This window comes from Haliaeetus albicilla, chromosome 12, assembly GCF_947461875.1.
Source record: "Haliaeetus albicilla chromosome 12, bHalAlb1.1, whole genome shotgun sequence".
Taxonomy (NCBI): Eukaryota; Metazoa; Chordata; class Aves; order Accipitriformes; family Accipitridae; genus Haliaeetus; species Haliaeetus albicilla.
Window position 1 is genome coordinate 35231789 of NC_091494.1, and position 17701 is coordinate 35249489.

At 43.9% G+C, this 17701-nt stretch overlaps 1 protein-coding gene across 7 annotated transcripts in view; it reads right to left on the bottom strand.

Annotated features, from left to right (window-relative positions):
- Positions 1–2061: 2061 nt before the first annotated feature.
- The window catches only part of UNK (unk zinc finger), a 45720-nt gene continuing 30080 nt past the window's right edge, over positions 2062–17701 (bottom strand). For 5 of the 7 annotated variants that reach the window (XM_069799043.1, XM_069799042.1, XM_069799044.1 and 2 more), the window contains 7 exons: positions 14519–14587; positions 13649–13823; positions 12393–12494; positions 10721–10909; positions 7608–7789; positions 6790–7047; positions 2062–6383 (listed from right to left, as the gene is read on the bottom strand). In XM_069799043.1, the coding sequence (XP_069655144.1) occupies positions 6228–6383; positions 6790–7047; positions 7608–7789; positions 10721–10909; positions 12393–12494; positions 13649–13823; positions 14519–14587 (1131 nt within the window). In that variant the 3' untranslated portion in view covers positions 2062–6227. The remainder of the gene's footprint in view (positions 6384–6789; positions 7048–7607; positions 7790–10720; positions 10910–12392; positions 12495–13648; positions 13824–14518; positions 14588–17701) is intronic. The other 2 variants (XM_069799045.1, XM_069799047.1) reach the window with 2 other exon arrangements.

The following is a 17701-nucleotide window of genomic DNA, read 5'->3' on the forward strand; positions in this document are numbered from 1 at the left end:
GCAGCAATAAACAGCATTGCAGACCCGTCAGCCAAACCACACGGCACTTTGGGCTGCCCAGAGCCCAGACACAGTGGGCAGAGGTCCAGCGTTGCCCCCAGCTTGTGCCAGGGACCTGGGTCCCTCTGGCTACAACCCACAGTGGTGGGCAGCTTCGCAGGGTGCATCGCATGTGGGGTGACCCAGGTCTAACAGCAAAAATGCCCGGCAGGGCACGTGGTTGCAAACTGTTGGGTTTTTGCAGCTTGTTTTAGCTGCACTTATTACTAATTATAAATCTGGAGCTCCTTCTGCCCACGCCCTGCAAGGGGGTGGCTGGGTTTGAGCTGCAGCACGTCCCTGGGAGCCACTGCATCTCAGGGAATTAAAAGCATCACCCTCCGGGCTGCCTGAGCACCAGATGCTTTCTTGGTGGGCAGAGCAACGTCTGGGTCAATTCAGGTCAAGCCCTCGATGCGGGGGTGGTGGGGGGGGGGAAAGCTCCTTTGGTATCTGTGTGACATGGCCAGGCGCACTCGAACCCACAGCAGGAGGGATTAAGGCGCTGCTCGCTCACGAGGAAGCCATTTGCTGGCTTAAATTACTCTTTTCAGTCCCCCCTTGTAGCTCTACAGAGAAGCAAGATTCCAGAGAAGGGTCCCTGCTTGGGGAGGAGATGCTCGCTGTCCCAGGGCATCATTTCAGACTAGTCACTGCTCCTGCTCCCGCTCCCGGAGAGAGGAAACCCCAAGCCTGCACTGTGCAGCTAATTTGGTGTTGGCACCTGCTAGCAACCTGCCTCATGCTTTATTGCAAGGCTTAGCTATATGGGGCTGCAGGTTTGAACATGGTTTTAGCTTATTTTTAGCCGTATGTTTAAAAATTGCTGTGCTCTAACTTGCTCTGGGCTGACCATCACCCAGGTGTCCTTGCTGGAACAGACAGCGTGTCCCAGTGAGCAGGTGGCACAGGCTAACCTGTTTTGAGGTTGTTTGCTCTTTATTATCCAAGGTGTTTTAGCTTAATTTTTGCTCAGCTCTGGGCGGTTGTGTGGGTCTTTTCCCGCCCCAAAAGAAATCATATCCTTTACAGAGAAGGACTAATAAACCTTAAACAAGCAGAGTGTTAACTAACCCCAGGGACCAGGAGAATAGCCCAAGTGTTAAAAAATAAGGCTTGAAGCACAGAAAACCAGCTCCTAGCAAATGCAAGACTGAGGAGGAAGAAATCCCCATTATCATCATCCTGGTGAAGAACCTTGACACAGGCAGATTGCTGCAACACATGAGGGAAGGGGGCAGGCACTTACATCTACCAATTTTATTGTGTTACTAATAATCTGTAATATAAATTGATTTGGATTATTGTTGTGATTGGACTAATAGTAAGAGATTGATGCATCTCTGAAGCATTAATTAGACCAAAAATAAAAGGTAATTCTTGGAGCCGTATGTAAGGCATGTTCTTTTGGGTGCCCATGCATTAAACTACGTATGTAACGATTTAAATGTTCATATCCCCTGCAGTTGCACAGGCACACAGGCGCAGGCAGAGCTTACCTTGGCCCAGCCTGGCTCTTGCAGGAGATAAACTTTTATCTGGGTGATAAAAGCAGTCTTTGCTCTGTGGCTTTGCCATTTCCAAAGGAGTTTCTGTCCCACCTAACTGCACCGCATCGACTCTCCCCCTCTTCCATTACTACACCTTGATCATAAAGGTGAAGGACACCCACCCTGAAAAAAGGGGCTTGATCCAGAAGGGAGCTCAGGAAGAAATTATTCTTGGTCGTGTGAAAGGGAGAAGGCAAAACTGGCCACAGATCTGTTGTTTTGAGGGCTCCTCAAAACTCCGCACAGACTTCTCCACACCTCCCCAAGCTGCACATACACCCCGGGCATGCATGCGCGCACACACACACGCACACACTGCTTTATTATATTTTTTTTTTCTTAGCAAAAAAATAAAAATTTATTGTCCTCTAAAAAAAAAAATCCATCCTGCCCTTGGAAACTGTGACACAGATTGAGTTCTTTCCAGCCCCACATGCAAATTCACTCTGCCAAGAAAAGAGTCTAAACCAGGTTTCCGACAGCCAAAACACATATTTACAGAGTACGAGAGAACGACAGCTGAAATCACAGTTCTATACATGGAATCAACAACACGTTTTACACACCACCGATCACCATTCTGCCAACTTCTACACAGACTAGGGGCGCTTCTGCCCAGTGCCCTTCCTCCTGGGAAAAGCAGGGAAGAGACTGGTCAAGAATTGCCACCAGAAATACTGCAGTGTGTATTATTATTATTTGTTTTTAAATGTATACTGTATTTATTTTGTTTTAACATTGGAAGCTACGGAGTGGGGAAGCCCCAGAAATCCCTCCGATGCAGTCACTAGATTGCAGGAATACTTCACCTTTAAAATACTAGGTTTTACATCAGTAACATCTATTTTGCTGTTGGCCATCACTCCAAGGATTATTATAATTCTGGAGGAAAACACTGGTAATATTCTTCCTTCTCAGATGGGGGAAAAGGAGAAAGAGAGGAGGTGCGGAGGCTGGTGGAAGCAATGAATTACTGAGTCCATTGAGCATTAGGGGCTTCCTCACAGAGTAAGGAATTCTCTTCATTGTCTCAGCTGCACAAGCCTTGCAAGTGGCTCAGGTTCAGCTTCAGAGATGTACAGAGAGTATAAAACCCTTTGGCAGCGGATCAGCTGCAGCGACTCCCTTCGGGGGGGGGGGGGGGGGGGGGCGCGCAGAATCTGCTTAAGGAAAATGTTGTGCTCCAGCTCTGAGACTTTCCCCCATCCCTCCTGTGCCACTGTGTCTTTGCCACAGCTGGCATGCAGCTACATCATCTAAGGCCAGAGATGATCTAAAAGTGGTCCTGTTAGCCCAAAGCGATGCCAAAATTCTTTAGCTCCTGGCTATCATCTACAGCTCTAGCCTTGCTTTTTGGTACCTATCTACCCAGGATAGTGTTGTCTTAAGCCATCTGCTTCTATATTGTTTTTCTATAATAATGTAAAAGTTTGTTGAGCTTTAAGATACTGTGGTTTCACAACACAATTAACACTCCCTTCCCGCAACTCAATGCAGAAGTGTCTGACCTTCACAATTAGTCACCAAGGTCAACACTTCCAAAGCTCCCAAAAATTCGGGGAGGAAAATGTCATTGTCTAATAAGGAGCCTGTGTGAAGAGGCAGGACCCAGACATGTTCACAGCTGTTAAGCAACAGCCAGCTGGGGTGCTCATCAAGAAGCCTCGTGGACCAAAAATTTGTTTTGAAGCTTGACTCGGCCAAAAAAGCCCCCTTGGTTCTGATGTGTTACCGCATGTCCTGTAAAAGGGAGTTCCTGCTTCAGAAGGAAGCTTGACAGTACATTACAGGGGCTGTACTTATTAGCACCAGGTTTATTTCAACAAGACTTTTTTTACACCATACAGAAGCTGACCACAGACTCTTCAGCCTTAAATGCAGTGCTGTGATTACAGTTCATCCTTCCTGCCTGGGGCAGGCAGTAACAACTGCTGGGAGTGGGTCAGAAATGCTGCCCTTTCCACCTGCTCTCACCTCACTTGTTATGAAATTGTCATATAAGTGGCCCCCCAAATATTCACAAAATATGCAAAGATTAAGTTCTCTTTTCCATCTGATGCTTCAGAAAATAATTCACATTTCAGATTTCTTAATTTTTTTTTTAAAGCAGCAAACAAATTCATAGAAACCTAAATTTAGGAAGTGTTTCTTAAAGAACCAGAGGAAAGTGAGAAACAGTCTATGTGCTTGTGCAAAGAGAATGCTGAGAAACGCTGGGATGGGGGCAAGGGAAGGGGCTAGTACTAATTCCTTCAGGCTGTTCTGCCATGAGTACAGTGTGGCAAGGGAAAGTTAAAATTTAAGGGCCACAAGCAGGTGAAGTTTTGAATTCTTTGGTCCTTCAGTATAAGTTTTAAAACAGAGAAACTGCTTTACTCAAAAGGAAAAACATGCTTTCTCTGGCCTGCAATTTTCCTTGTACCCCCTTGTCTAAGCAATGTGCCCCCATGGAAACTTGGGGCAAATATCTCTTCCCCCTAGACCCAATAGCCCTGCATCACACCACGACTGGAAGTCCCATTGAGACAGCTAGAGCTGCCATCAGTGGACAAGTTTCATCTGAAGAAAGGGGACAAAGTGAAGAGCCCCTGTGGTAATCAGATGCAGTCAACAGCCGGGTGCCAGACGGTTCTGAAAAAAGAGGGTTGGCCAAAGGCAGCATCATCCTGAACAGTCCCACAGGGAGGCAGGAGAGCAGATAAACCACCATACTAAAAAAAGTAAGTGTTACAAACCAATAGGCAAAACCGGCTGATCAGCTCTGGTTCCTATAAATATTGAAGACCTGATTCAAGAGTTTATTTCCTATGATTTAAGTTAGTTACAAAAACTTTTTAGTAAATTTTTGTCTTCATTGGGCTTTGTCCTCTTCCCCCCACTTTTTTTTTGTCTTCCCTTTTTTTTTTTTTTTTCCTAAAAAAGAAATGTTCATGTATTTTAATAAAAGGTCTTTCCTTAAGATCAGACCAAGGCAGATGCACTGCCCCATGGCACACACATTCAAAGGCTATAACCAAACAACATAGCCACAATAGTCACTCAACAGTGTCTCTCCATAAAAAAATTTTAAAAAAACTGATGCTAGTTACAATAAAATACACATGGAAAAAGAAAAAAAGCATTTTTACCAAAAAACCCAAAAACAAGTTAATGGGAAAAACATAAAAAAAGAACTACACAGAGCTGCACTTAAGAGATCATCTGGGAATGCATATTAACCCCTTCCATGTAAAGGAAAGGTGGAATTATGGAAGCAAACCTAATTATGTCTTTGCATTAAATATGAAGCTTTCTGAGAGGCTCCGGTAAAAATTCAGTTTTCCTACAACAGTGGGCTGCTGGAGGTTCCAGTGCTTTTCCAGGTCAGGGAGGGGTAGCACAGGCAGCATCCCTGTGCAAAATAAAAATGTTTAGTCAACTGAGTGGCCTTTTACTTGAGATCCCAGCAGGTTACTGCAATCCACCTGATGTAAAAATCCAATGGACACACTGCTAAAGAAAGTCACAGGAAAGCTCAGCTACTGGACAGGTCTAAGCTGGTGGCATTTCTTTGTCACACTGGACTTTCCCTGTCACCACAGGCATACATGATCTCTAGCATGGGGGCTTCTGGACCCAGTAGTCCACAAACAATTCTTGAGGTGCTGACACAGGCAACATCGACTGTTCAGTAAGTGTCTTCAGACTACCTGGAATTGTTTCATGCATTTCAGCGGTGACTATGAATCAGGTCCCTGTGGCTAAAACAAAATTAATCTCATCTGAAATGGTGAAAAGTCTCTAGACAGCCACCAGACAAAGGGGTGTCTGGAGAGAACTAACCTCTGCATCCATATTTCTTTCACAAAGGGCTTTAGCTGATAAAAGGGCAGTACTTTTAAGGCTACTCAGACCTGGCACGTGTTAGCTGTATCTAGTCACTGAATTTCGGGGCTTGGCTTGCTCTAGGTCCAATACATTTTTTTTCCCTCTTTTCTTCTTTTCATACAAATATACAAAGAGTGTAAAAAAAATTTAAAAAGCGAACTTTGCTGATTAAATGACAGACAAAGTTCCTGCACATTCAGAGATCGGCAACGTGAGGCCCACCAGGCAGGCACCCAGCAGAGCTTCCATCAGGGAGGACGGCTTTAACCAAGCTGGGTCAGTGAAATAGAGGGAGACTGAAGACAGGAACAAGTCATTTCAATCCACCTCGATCCTCCCCATGATCTCAACTCTTCCTCTGGAAAGCACATGGAAGCCCCTCTTGCCCACTCTAAATCCTTCTGGAAATAGTCAAAAATTTGTTATCACCTAAATAGAAAAGAGGAGAAACACAGACTCTTTGCAAATGGCCCTTTGATCTGTATTAAAAACAGCTCTCAAAGTTCCTCAAGAGTTAGAATTAGTGGGGCACAGGTGAGGGGCAGTTTAGATACGGGATGTAAAATATTAAAAAGTGCTCTGCAACTAGTTTTTGTTTTATGTGTGTATATGCATGTGTGTGCATATATATATACATACACAAACATGCACATACACACATATACATATATATACACATACATATATATATGTACACATACATATATATGTACGTATGTATAAAGTTAAAAAGTTCTATACGATATGATTAGAACAAGTGTCCTTGGAAGGTCACGACTGGAGAGAGTGAGGCCTGTTGGGATGGCAGATGGGGCACTCGCCCTCCTCGGCGCACGTTTCACACAGCACTGCGTGTTGGCACGGTAACACCACCCGGTTCTCCTCCTGACACTTAAGGCATTTCACTGACTGCATCTGAAATACCGCCTGCAAGAGAGGGGGACAGGGCAAAACATAAGCATCAAAGTCATGAAGCAAAGGGGCTGCCGTCCTGTGCTATGCAGTTTTGGGAACAGCAAGGAGGCAGCAGGGGAAGGACTTGCAGCTGTCTGCCCATTCATCTTCTGAAGCAAAAGCAAAGCAGCACAGCATGATGTCTTTCAGGACCTTTGGGATCAAGAGAGCAGCTTTGATTGACTTAAACTCTGTACTTTACGCACAAAGAAGATGTAGGTATTTTCCTGTGAGCTGGCTAAAACTCACTTTGGCTACATCCACATGGAATTGCTTTGATAGGCTTCTGATTTCTGGCTGTATTAAAGAAAAGCGAAAAAAGCTGTGATCTGTAGGAGCAGAGGAGCAAAGCCCTGCCCTGCAAATCCCTGGCACTCACCTTATCAACTTTCTCCAGGTTTGCCCGCAGCTGTTTCTGAAGGGTGTAAAGCGAAGAGAGAGAGAGTGTTTCCAGGTCAGAGAAGGAGCGCAGAAACTGAGGGTCCTGGCCTGTGTGGATCCTCTCCAGCTCCTCCTGCAGCTTCTTCACTTGCAGCTCCAATGCTTCCCTCTGCTCCCGGGCCAGTTCACATTCCATGTTAGCTGTGTTGGCGCGATCATTTGCTTCCTCTGCCTCCTTTTTCCAAGCATCACAAGCCTGCGAGTTCCAACAAAGAGGGTAAAAGAAGCAGCCTGAAAACTCAGTCAGCCTCCAAGAGAGGATCCCAGGCAAAAAAAAAAAAAAAAAAAAAATCTATTTCCATATACTCCTCACCAGGAGTGTGTTCTGTCCAATCTGCTCTGTTTCCAAATTCTGAAACTTCCCTGGAGCTTTGCTTCAAAGCATTTCCATTCCAGATACCCCATCTGGTTGGGCCGTGGTTCTAGATATTTGGGTCACACCGTTAAGGGTATGAAATTTGCATACTAGCAAATTGTCATGGACCTAAGTCAACTGGCAGGTCTAAGAGACTGTCAAGCACTTCAGTGCATCTGTTATGACACCTGGCCTTGCGCGTCCAGCGTCTGAACACATCAGGCACAGTGATTCAGTCTCTCCTTCCAAGGCAGAAGAAAGAATAAGAATGCTTAGGAGAATCTGTTTGTAAAACCTACAGCTCTTCCCATCACCTCAGTGTATGAAAAGCTTCTCTTTAAAGGCTGACACCCTCCTCCTTTACACTCCCTAATCCCTCTTCCCAGGAGTTGCTCAAGTACCTGTTTGGCTTGTTTCCAAGACTCTTCCCACTGCTTTATTGTGCCGTTGGCTTCATCCAGTTCTTGTCGTAGCCGTGCCAGCTCCGCAGCACCTGGACCTGACAGAAATGCAGGTGAGGTACTGGGCGAAAAACTCCCCGAAGCAAAGTGTTCCCATATGCTGCTGTTCATCCCATTTAAACCTGTTTCACAGGGAAATAGAGAGGGTTATGTCACAGGTGCTGGCAACTTCCCCACTTCCTCCCTACCCCTGTGAAATCCAGGATTCAGAAATATGTACATAGGAAAAAAAAGATCACCTTAAGAACTACTTTCATCCCCAGGACCCAGGAGTCCATCAAAGAGGGACTTTATAGGGAAGTCTCACACCATTAGGCCTCATCTTTAATGATACAGGGAGGACCCAAGAAACTGAGTGGAGGCAACTTTTGAACCAGGCTGGTTTTAGAAGCATTGATTTTAGAGCAGAGCTGACTACCAGCTTTTAGAGCAGAGCTGACTATCAGCTTGAATCCCCCTTCTCAAATGACAACCTCTGAACTGCTTACTACCTTCCCACTTTCCTGTGCAGCACAGCCATCAGCACTGGTGAACAGATTGGTTCACACAGCCAACCCAGGTGGTGCTTCCCCTCACACTATACCCCAAGAAAAACTTCTGGTTTTGTCTCCTCAGCTTAGTGCTTAGAAAAGCAGTCTCACTTCCCAAACAGTGAGACTAAAATGCACCAGTGTCATTACTGTTTGCATATGCAAGAAACAGCACTAACTAGAAAACCCTGTTTATAAACAAGTGGAGGTGATAGTATATACAGCAGCTTCATCCCCTGCAGTGATCTAGCATAAAACTAGTGATTGGCACCAGAGAAGACTAACTAACCACTTCCCTATTTTAGCTTGTTCAAATAATTTCTCCTTTCAGGAAGAAATTCAAGGCTTAGGAGACAAAGCAGTAGCAAACCAGTTGTAAACAAACCTGGCTATTTTTCACAGACTCCAAGGTTTGTACTTTTTTAATAACAAAAATATTTTTACTTCAAATAAGCATCCACACTTTGCACTCAGGGGAGGACTAGTAGGAAAAGCTCATATCGAGACAGAGCTATTGAGTGAAGTGGACTCTTTGGCACACAGACATGCACCAGTTTGATGTAGCAGTCATTTTCATTTAGTGGTGCTCAACACTGGGTGTGGACATTCCTAAATCCAGTTACATTTGATAATTCAACTTACAGCAGCCAAACTGACTGTGTTCTGCAAGCAAGCGCTGGGGCCAATGGCCTCTGACTGAGGGCTAACCCAACACCACTTACTTCCCATTTAGTGCCAGCGAAGACACAAACAGCTGCAAAAAAATACAGCTGAGAAATAGTAACTTGTCTTCACTAAGGGCTTAGGTGCATTTACAAGTCATTTAGCAGAGCAACAAGGGCTCTTCACTGGCTCAGGCCACTTACCATCGATCTATTTCAGCTCCTCTGAACCTAAACTTACATTTTGTTTTTAAAGCTCCAGTTTCCTTGAAAGGGAATCTAGCACTAAGCAGGATCCTGGCAAGCCACAAATTCTGCCATAATGCTGACCAAGCTTATCTCGTCATTTCTTTTTACTCCCTCTTTCCACCTGCTGTTCTCATTTCACATTTGAAGAAGCAAGCCCTTTTGGTCAGGAATGCCTTCTCTGCACATTTTGCATCTAGCACAGTGGGAACTAGCCCAGAACTAGGTATTTTTAACTCAATTGCAATACAAATAAGTAATAACTACACACACTACACACTAACTTATGTGCATTCAGCAAGTCCCATGGAATAGATAGATTCCAGATTCCCAATTGCTAGATTACTATTTAAATACCTTACCAAAACCTCAGCAAAAATGGTTTTGTTGTATTAAAGGAAAATATCTGACTTTTTTCTTAAAAATCAAGTATTTAAATGTATTTGTGAATTTCCTGCATTTCTTCAGTTTTTTATTTGTATAACTACATAGTCAAGACAAATGTAACTGCCTGACTTGTTTCTTCAGAAATTAAAAGCAGGCTTTATCAGCAAGTTTTCCTTTTCTTATTGAAACTGGGATGAACAGCCAGCCTCAACACTAATTAATAGCAGAGATGCCCTCTGATGTCTCTTATTAGAGTAATTGTAAAAGCTGTTAAAGCCAAACAAATAGCAATCGCAAGGCATGGAAGCATGGTTTTGGCCTATGCAAACAAGGGATGCATTTACACAGGTGAGTGCATGCAGAATAGGTTACAAAAGCATGTAATAATTTTATTAGGTTAAGCTGAATATTCAAGATTAAAGCATATCTCAAATTTGAAGAAGCATTTATGCCTAGTATCAATAGAGAGAACTAATATTTACTGTTACTAACAGAAATGAGCAGAGTGAGTGTCACTGTAGCCTTGAGCCCAAACAGTTTTATTTCTCAAGGTAACCTTGCATCTTGATAAAAAAACAGATTTGGCCCCTCAGTTCCCAGTTCTGCCTGATACAGCTGAAGCTCCAAAGCAATTTCTCTTCCTTTCACAGTCCCTCATACAGGAAACAGATCCTCAAGGCAGGGTGAGGAAAGGAGCAAAGGGGACAAAGCTGGAACACTAACTTTTTGCAAAGTCCATACTGCAAAACTGCATGCAGAATGCCAAATAGGAGTGATAAGTACAATGACCCTAGCCTGCTCTAGACCTCCCAGAAGCCAATCTGACCTACAAGCAGTCCCAAGGGCAAACAGCAATCCCCACCATAACTAAGCAAAGCCGAGGACCCAACTCTTGAGTTCTATGTAAAGTGAAGTCTCCGCACAGTATTGGTGGCAGGAAAAGGCAGAGCTCTTTACACTGAAAGGCATCATCAGAGCAAGTCACTTAACCTATCTGTCCCTTTTCCTGTGCTTAGATACATGGGAAGCAGAGGGAATTGCTCCCTTGTACACAAGTTATTAGCCAATTTTTGGCAAAGCAGCTTCTAGTACTCTTGCTGTTCTCATGGGAAGAAGAGATACAAACGGCAGCAGTGAAATAATACATTAAAATTAAAGCTAACTTAAAAGAAAATACTTACATGGCACAGACAGGCATGTACATGGGACACACACACTGTGCATTTACCTAATGATCCATGAGAAGCTGACGTCCCCAGGAACGTGTTTTCTGATTGGCTTAAGTGTCCCTGGGGCTGATGAAGGAAATGCGATGAGAGGCTGACCGGTGGAGAAGGAGAGGCAGAGTGAAAGGAGGCAGAGCTTCCAAGGGACCCAGGGATATTTACAGGAGCAGAACTTTGCAGCAAACTCCCACCTGGACAAAGAACACACAGAGAGGATGGCTATGTATGACTGTGAAGTATGGGCACAGTGCAGGAGTTCAGAGCAGAAGGTGTTAGGTTCCCTTTCTCCTCCCTAAGCCCCTTGGGATTCCCTCTGCTTCTCATCATGTTTCACTCCCCTCTCAGCCTTTATAAGGAGCACTGAAGCTGCCATCCCATGAACCACATAGGTTAAGACCCTCCAGAGTTCAATGGAATACTCTTTCATCGGCCAAAGCAACAAAAGGTTTTCTGAGCAGAGTTCAGTCCCTATCAGTCTACAGAAGATGAATTTGGTATCTGGTTAAATACTTTGTAATGAAAAATTCACTTCTAAAACATGTGCCTCTGCCTTTGATACTTCCAAACAACCTGTAGCGAGAAGACTATCATGCTGCGTCAGGTCATTATCTTAACCACTAAAAATCAGTGACTAGCTTTAGTCACTTCAGACATACTTGAGTGCCTGGATCTATCAGTAATAAAAAACCCCAAATAAACAAAAGCCCAGCCTCCAAAGACATCACACTTCCATTACATAAGAGCTCATTCTGCCTGTCACACACACGTTGAGGGAGAGCTCATCCCTGCTCCCCACTCTCTCCTGATCTCCCTCCTTAGAAGATCACCAGGTAACACCCAGACCTGACGTGAACAGAGGGAAAAGCAGTGTGGAGGATCTCTAAGCCACTGCAGATGGGTAACGGCAGAAGCAGGGCTATCAGCAGACATGCACAGTAAACTCTCCAACCAGGCTCTCATCTTTGGCATGGAAGTGGAAGTGATATTCTTTAGGGTTCCTTCCACAGGTGCCTTACTACCTCAATACAGCTCCAGGTAGTGTAGTTCCCTTGGAAACCTTCAGACAACCAAAGTTTGCTCCCATTCAAAAACCTGTCTTACACAGCCAGAAACTACAACCACTTCTAAAAAGTTCCGAGACACTTCATTTTCCCCTTAACACTCAGAGACAGGTAGAAGAGGCCTTAGCCTACCTCCACATATTAAGATAAGACAGACATTACAAGAATCAAATCAGCAGACCATGATGACACTCTGTGACAGATGGATAGCATTACCAGGTCAGTGAGTTTCCTGTTACTGCTAGGGAGAGTCTTCTGCTTAAGATGCAAATAGTTATACTTTGGCCTGTTTTTAAAGGTATCAGTTGCCTTCTAGAGTCTACTTGCACACTTAAAAAAAAAAATAAAAAAAAAAAATCAAGCAAGTCCCATTCAGTCTCAAGAAACATCCCCAAGACACCTGGGCCCAATGGCAAGAACTCAGCTCTGCTAGTTAATAAGGGCAAGCTTTCACTTCAAAGATGCTCAGCAGTTGCCAGAGTTTGTTATAATTGCCGTTTTAACCAATGTTATTTTGGAACTGGATTTAGAACTTTGTTGGGCTGGCTCCACTGAGGTGACTGGGCAACACTGCTTGGCAGAAGATAAAGAAAGCTCTGTTGCTTTCATGTACCTATCATGATGCCACTCGTGTGGGGCACTGTGCTGCTGTCAAATGTCTTCTCCAGGGCAGCCACTCCGAATTCATTCAGGTCCAGGTCATCCAAGGCAGACTCTGCCAGACACAGAGGTACCAATTATGTTATAAAGGACCAACAACTTCAAGAGATAGGATGGCCCAAAGAGCCTACATGCAGAGGAGCCTTCGCTCTCTATTTGTCAGTCTGCACGGCCCTACTCTCCGCCCTGTGCAACACTGTTCTTAAATGGTTTGGCAGAAGTGTCATGGGCAGCTTTTCAGTTCAGGTTCTTTTGCCTGATCTGATTTCTTTTTGTCTCAAAGTATTCCCAAATGTTATAGGAAAACAAAAATTTGATGAAATAACAGCAGTTCCCATAAGTCTTCCCCAAACTGTGCCTTCAAGTCTGTCCATAATACGCAGTAACACTGGCTTATAACATGTCTGTGTCTGGTTTGTGCTTTATCCATACTTTGGTGAAGAGCCACTCAAAGAAATACCAGTAGAAGGGAACACTTGAAAAACATCTCTGAGGTTCAAAGATAGGGTAAAATAAAGAAAGCTTATGAATGCCTGCAAATGTTATATCTATTTGAACATGCCTCATCCCTAATCATGATCAATATAATTCCATCCCACACATGCCCACTCATTTCTATTATTATTTTTAACAAATTAGTGAGATCACCTCAAAAACGTTAGATTAAAAAAAAAAAAAAAAAGAAAAAAAAAAAAGAAAAACAGGTGACCAAAAACCTGTACCTATCTAAGAGGAGTGATTCCACTCTCTGGACTCTCCCATTCTCCTTTTTCTTACAGCCTCTGTCCTACACTATATGAACAGCAAGTCCTTACAATCTACCTGGTGGCAGCCCTCACTATAAAATTGTCATTTAGAATATAAGGGGTTGTAACTGTGGAAAATGCCCCTGTGATTTCCTGCCTACTCCAAGACCTCTTTGTCACTTTGACAAACCTAAAACTAAGGCCCGTTACACCATCTGACATTCTGAGTAAGCGGCTCAGAGGCCTTCTGTTGGTCCCGTGGGTGAATTTCATCCATAATGACCTGCAGAAAACATCAGATGTGTCACAGTCACAGAAAAAGCTTACAGCCTCAGGAATCTGCCAACACTGACAGAGACGAAAAACTGGAGTTTGCTGGAACACCCATGCTATTCCAATTCTCATACCTGGTGATCCACGTCTGAGGAAGCCCTACTAGAATAAGTAAAAAAGGCAAAGTTACCTATGACAGACTCAACGGTGTCACTGGTTGGATAGAAAGGAAGGGCATTGGCATTCATGCCTGGTATGCTGCTGGTGCCGGCCGGGCTTGGTGGCGTTGCAGCCAGACTGGAGGTGATACTAGAGGAGATGCTGGATGTCAGCGGGCTTCCCACTGGGAGAATACCCAGTATGTCCTGAAACAAGAATTTTAAAAGGGAAAGAGGTAGGAAATAAGACATCTTTATAGAAGAATCCCTTCAGAAACATGCAGGAATGAGCCAAAGATCAGTAGCAAACCTGTTCCTGCCTGCTTCCAACCTGACAGATGGCTGGTGCTACTACTGGGCTGGGGGGTGGGGGAGAGATTAACAGCTTTTCTTTAATTTCTGCCGACTGTTCTCTGTTCTGTCTCCCTGTCCCCCGCCCCCCCCCCAGCATTACAAACATCCTTCAGGCTGCCCCAGAATTAACTCCTGTGACCCACAGGTTGCATGCAATCACAGGGATGGGTCACACAATCACTCACTCAGACTTAGTTCAGCACACGACTTAGAACCCGATATTAAATTCTCTTTGCCGAATCCTTGAACTTAGATGACTCCAGAGATCCATTCCGGCTCAATTTTCTGTAATTTGGAGACTCTCTCCAGCACAGTCCAAGCCTATGAATCTATCCTGAATTCACACAGGTCTAGCCATTCACAAATAACACCTCCAGCAAATCATCCCATCTTCATAAAGTAATCCCTCAAGCTGAGCATCCCTAATGGTGTCTGGACTGTCATTTACTCCCTGCAGAGTTGTCTGGATCTGCAGAGATTTCTCATGTCCTTGTCTGTGGTGGTGCAAGCACTGAGCTCGGTTCAGAGGCCTGCTAGCAGTACTGTACCTGTTTGGGCTGTAACAAAGGTTGCTCCTGGCTCCTGTGTTCCAGTGAGTGGGACTTCATTTTTGCTTGCTGCAGTAAAGAAACAGAACAAAAGATAAACAGAGGGATTAGCAGCAAAATTAAAAATGGCTGACTGCTGGCTTTGCAGAGGCCATGGGAAACACACTCCCCTCCTCCCTTACAGCCTGCTCTGAGCACTAGAGAATTGGGAAAGTGGGAAAGCATAGCAAACTGAAAACAGTAAGTAATTTGCTTTCTATATACCAAGACATCACCTCTAGAGTTATGCAAAGACTCATCACAATTACACTTGCCTTCAATGCTGCTGTAAGTCCTCTGCTGGCACAAAGGACATCTTAAGAATGAAGGCCAAAAATTAATTATTTTGCCTTGCTATAAATAACTCATCAGTCCTACTAGTATCTAAAATAGGGCCAGAAATGGTGGGAGGCACACTATATTCTTAAATTATGTAAACATTTTTCAGCTTTGGGAAAATAAAGTACGTAGATTGTGTTTTCCCTCAAACTCTTCCAACTCCCAGCTAGGATTGCAAAGTAAAACTTGGTGATAACTAACCAATTTTAAAAGCAACATCATCAAAACTGATTTTTTAAAAAATCCTTCCCCCATCCATTAACATAGAGAACTCAAAGCTATAAAACATAAGTGAGGTCAAGGCTGCCTGAATTACAAAACTGCATGAATGCCAACATACATTTAGAATTCCACTATCCAGTCTAAAAATTTAGCTTAAGGACCTTCCAGCACTATATCCTTAACGGAAATCAACCCTCTTGCCTCACAACATCAGTCAATTCTGAGCTACAATAACCAGAGCAGGGAAGGAAGTGGCCTCATGAGCGTGTCAGCATGTAACGGTCTGTTCTGCAGGCCTTGCTCTGCTCCTCCCATGCTGCTACATGCATAAGGCACAGGGAGATCAATCACACCCTCCGGGCACAGAGAGGCAGCAAAAAAGTGCTGAGAGTCAGGGCTGCTTGTTTACTCACTCTCCAACTCCCCAGTCCGAATCAGAGACATATTCCAGGCACAAAATCTGCTCAATCGTTTTTTTTTTATCGCAAATGCAGGCAGTCACCATCTCTACAGGGGAGATTCAGGCATGATTTACAACAGCAGCGCATGAGATGCCACACTGACTTGAAGTGATACGTCTTGACTTTTTGGCTTAAACAGTCTTATGAAAAAGATAAATGATTGCTGGAGAGGGATGACATAATCAGACAGGCGAAAGAGCAGCAGAAGAATTCATCACTTGGTTTTACTTAATTAAATCATTTTCTCTGCTCAGCCGTACGCCTATGGCCAGATGGGAAGGTCAAAGCCTGGCAAACAGGCAGCTGAGATATGGATGCAAAGATCCTTCTGTGGTAGGTACCATTCTCTCACACTTCCCTGAACAACATACAGTGCATTTACATACAGCAAAACTACCACTGAACCAATCAGGCTTGTTTTCCTTTGTGTGCAGTAGAGGCATTACGTTAGTGCATCTGTGTGTGTCTGATAACACGCCTGCTACATTATCCAACACATCCCTACCCTGTTTGACACTCATCTGAACACAAGATGTGCTATCAACAGACATCAGCAGCTAAAGTGAAGGGACATACACAACCATGCCCCCCCCGCCCCCCCGAGAGGCTTCCTGCCAATGTAGCTAGCTGGTTCTGGTGCAGTTAAGTCTTACTGGAAGGTTTTTTTTCTTTAAGGAGGAGAAAAAGTGAACAAATTTCTAAGCTAGTCCCAATTCCCACTGCCTTGAATTCATATAACACCAGTGAAAACTGGAGCAAACTGACTGTCACCTCTAAGCCAGTCTCCTTTAGCTCTGAATAATGTTAAAAAGGGCATACATCAAGACAGAAATTCAAAGGGCAGGCTGAAATTCTCCAGCTCACTCTGTTGCAGTCAGGGAAGAAAACAGGGGACATAATTTACAAGTGAAACTGAATGTTTTCTGACCAGCATGGAACAAACCCACTGTACTGTGTGTCAGGACTTAGGAACACCTCCTGGTCGTGACACTCAAGTCCTTCCAGTGCAGCCAGCATTTTTCCAGCTTGCTAAATCTTTCGGGACTCAGGAAAAGTATTTTTAGCTTTAACTGCTGGCTCAGCCTTACCACAAACTATGTGGAACCTATTAACACAGAAGGTGCATTTTTCATTCTAATAAGATAGAAACTATTTGTACTAGTTCTACAGAGGAAAAATGACAAGCCTATTGCAGAGCTGAGCCAGAGTGTCTCTTAAGTCTTCAAATATGACTGAACAAAGGTAAATGCCTAATTATTAGTCTAATTTACAGGGTATATGAGAATCTCTGGTGCCCACTGCAGCCAAAGGGAATTACAGAGGATTTTTAAGAGTATGTAATTATAGATTAAAAGAAAATTAAATCAGGACACTTATGAGACACCTAATTTTGTCTGTAGAAGCCTAGCGTAAGGCAACTGTGATTACTTCCGTCTATATCTTAATAGCTATTTATTCCAGTCATTTAACACAGGTTTTTGCTTAATTAAAGCCACATAAGTAAGAAGCTACCTGAATACAGTATCTTTGTAGCACAGCCTGGACTTCAGACACAAATGCTCATCATCTGGCCCTCCTTTTAAGAGTCCTATTCATCCTCCATCCCCTTTCCCCTGGCTTAGGCTTGCTGCCCATTTTCTCCAAAGCAGGGCCTCCCTGGCAACCTGCCTCTGCTGGCAGGAAACAGGGGTTCTCTCAGTCCTTCAGCTTTGGGTTCACTCCTCCTTTGCAGCAGAGGCAACAGAGAACGAGCACATGTTTTTTCTTTTGTTTCTAAACAACTGCTACAAGCTGCTGTGCCCGCAAGAAGTGCCAGGATCACAGCATGGTCTGCTCTCTACCCCCAAAGACGCGTTGCATCAATTTGCAATTTCCTAAGCCGCATCCACATTAAGCAAGACAATGGAAGCATTTATAAGAAAGAGCACATGCATATAGCTTAATCTGTATTTGTCACTAAATCATTTTAATTAGACTAAACAGTGTTCAAGACTTGTCCTACTGCAAAGTTTGGTCATATTTTCCCAAAGTTGTAAAAATAAATACAACCCACAGAGTCTGCTTCTAAGTCCAACTACTTTATGCAAGATCTTGTCTGGACGGGATATTTCCACTGTTTTCT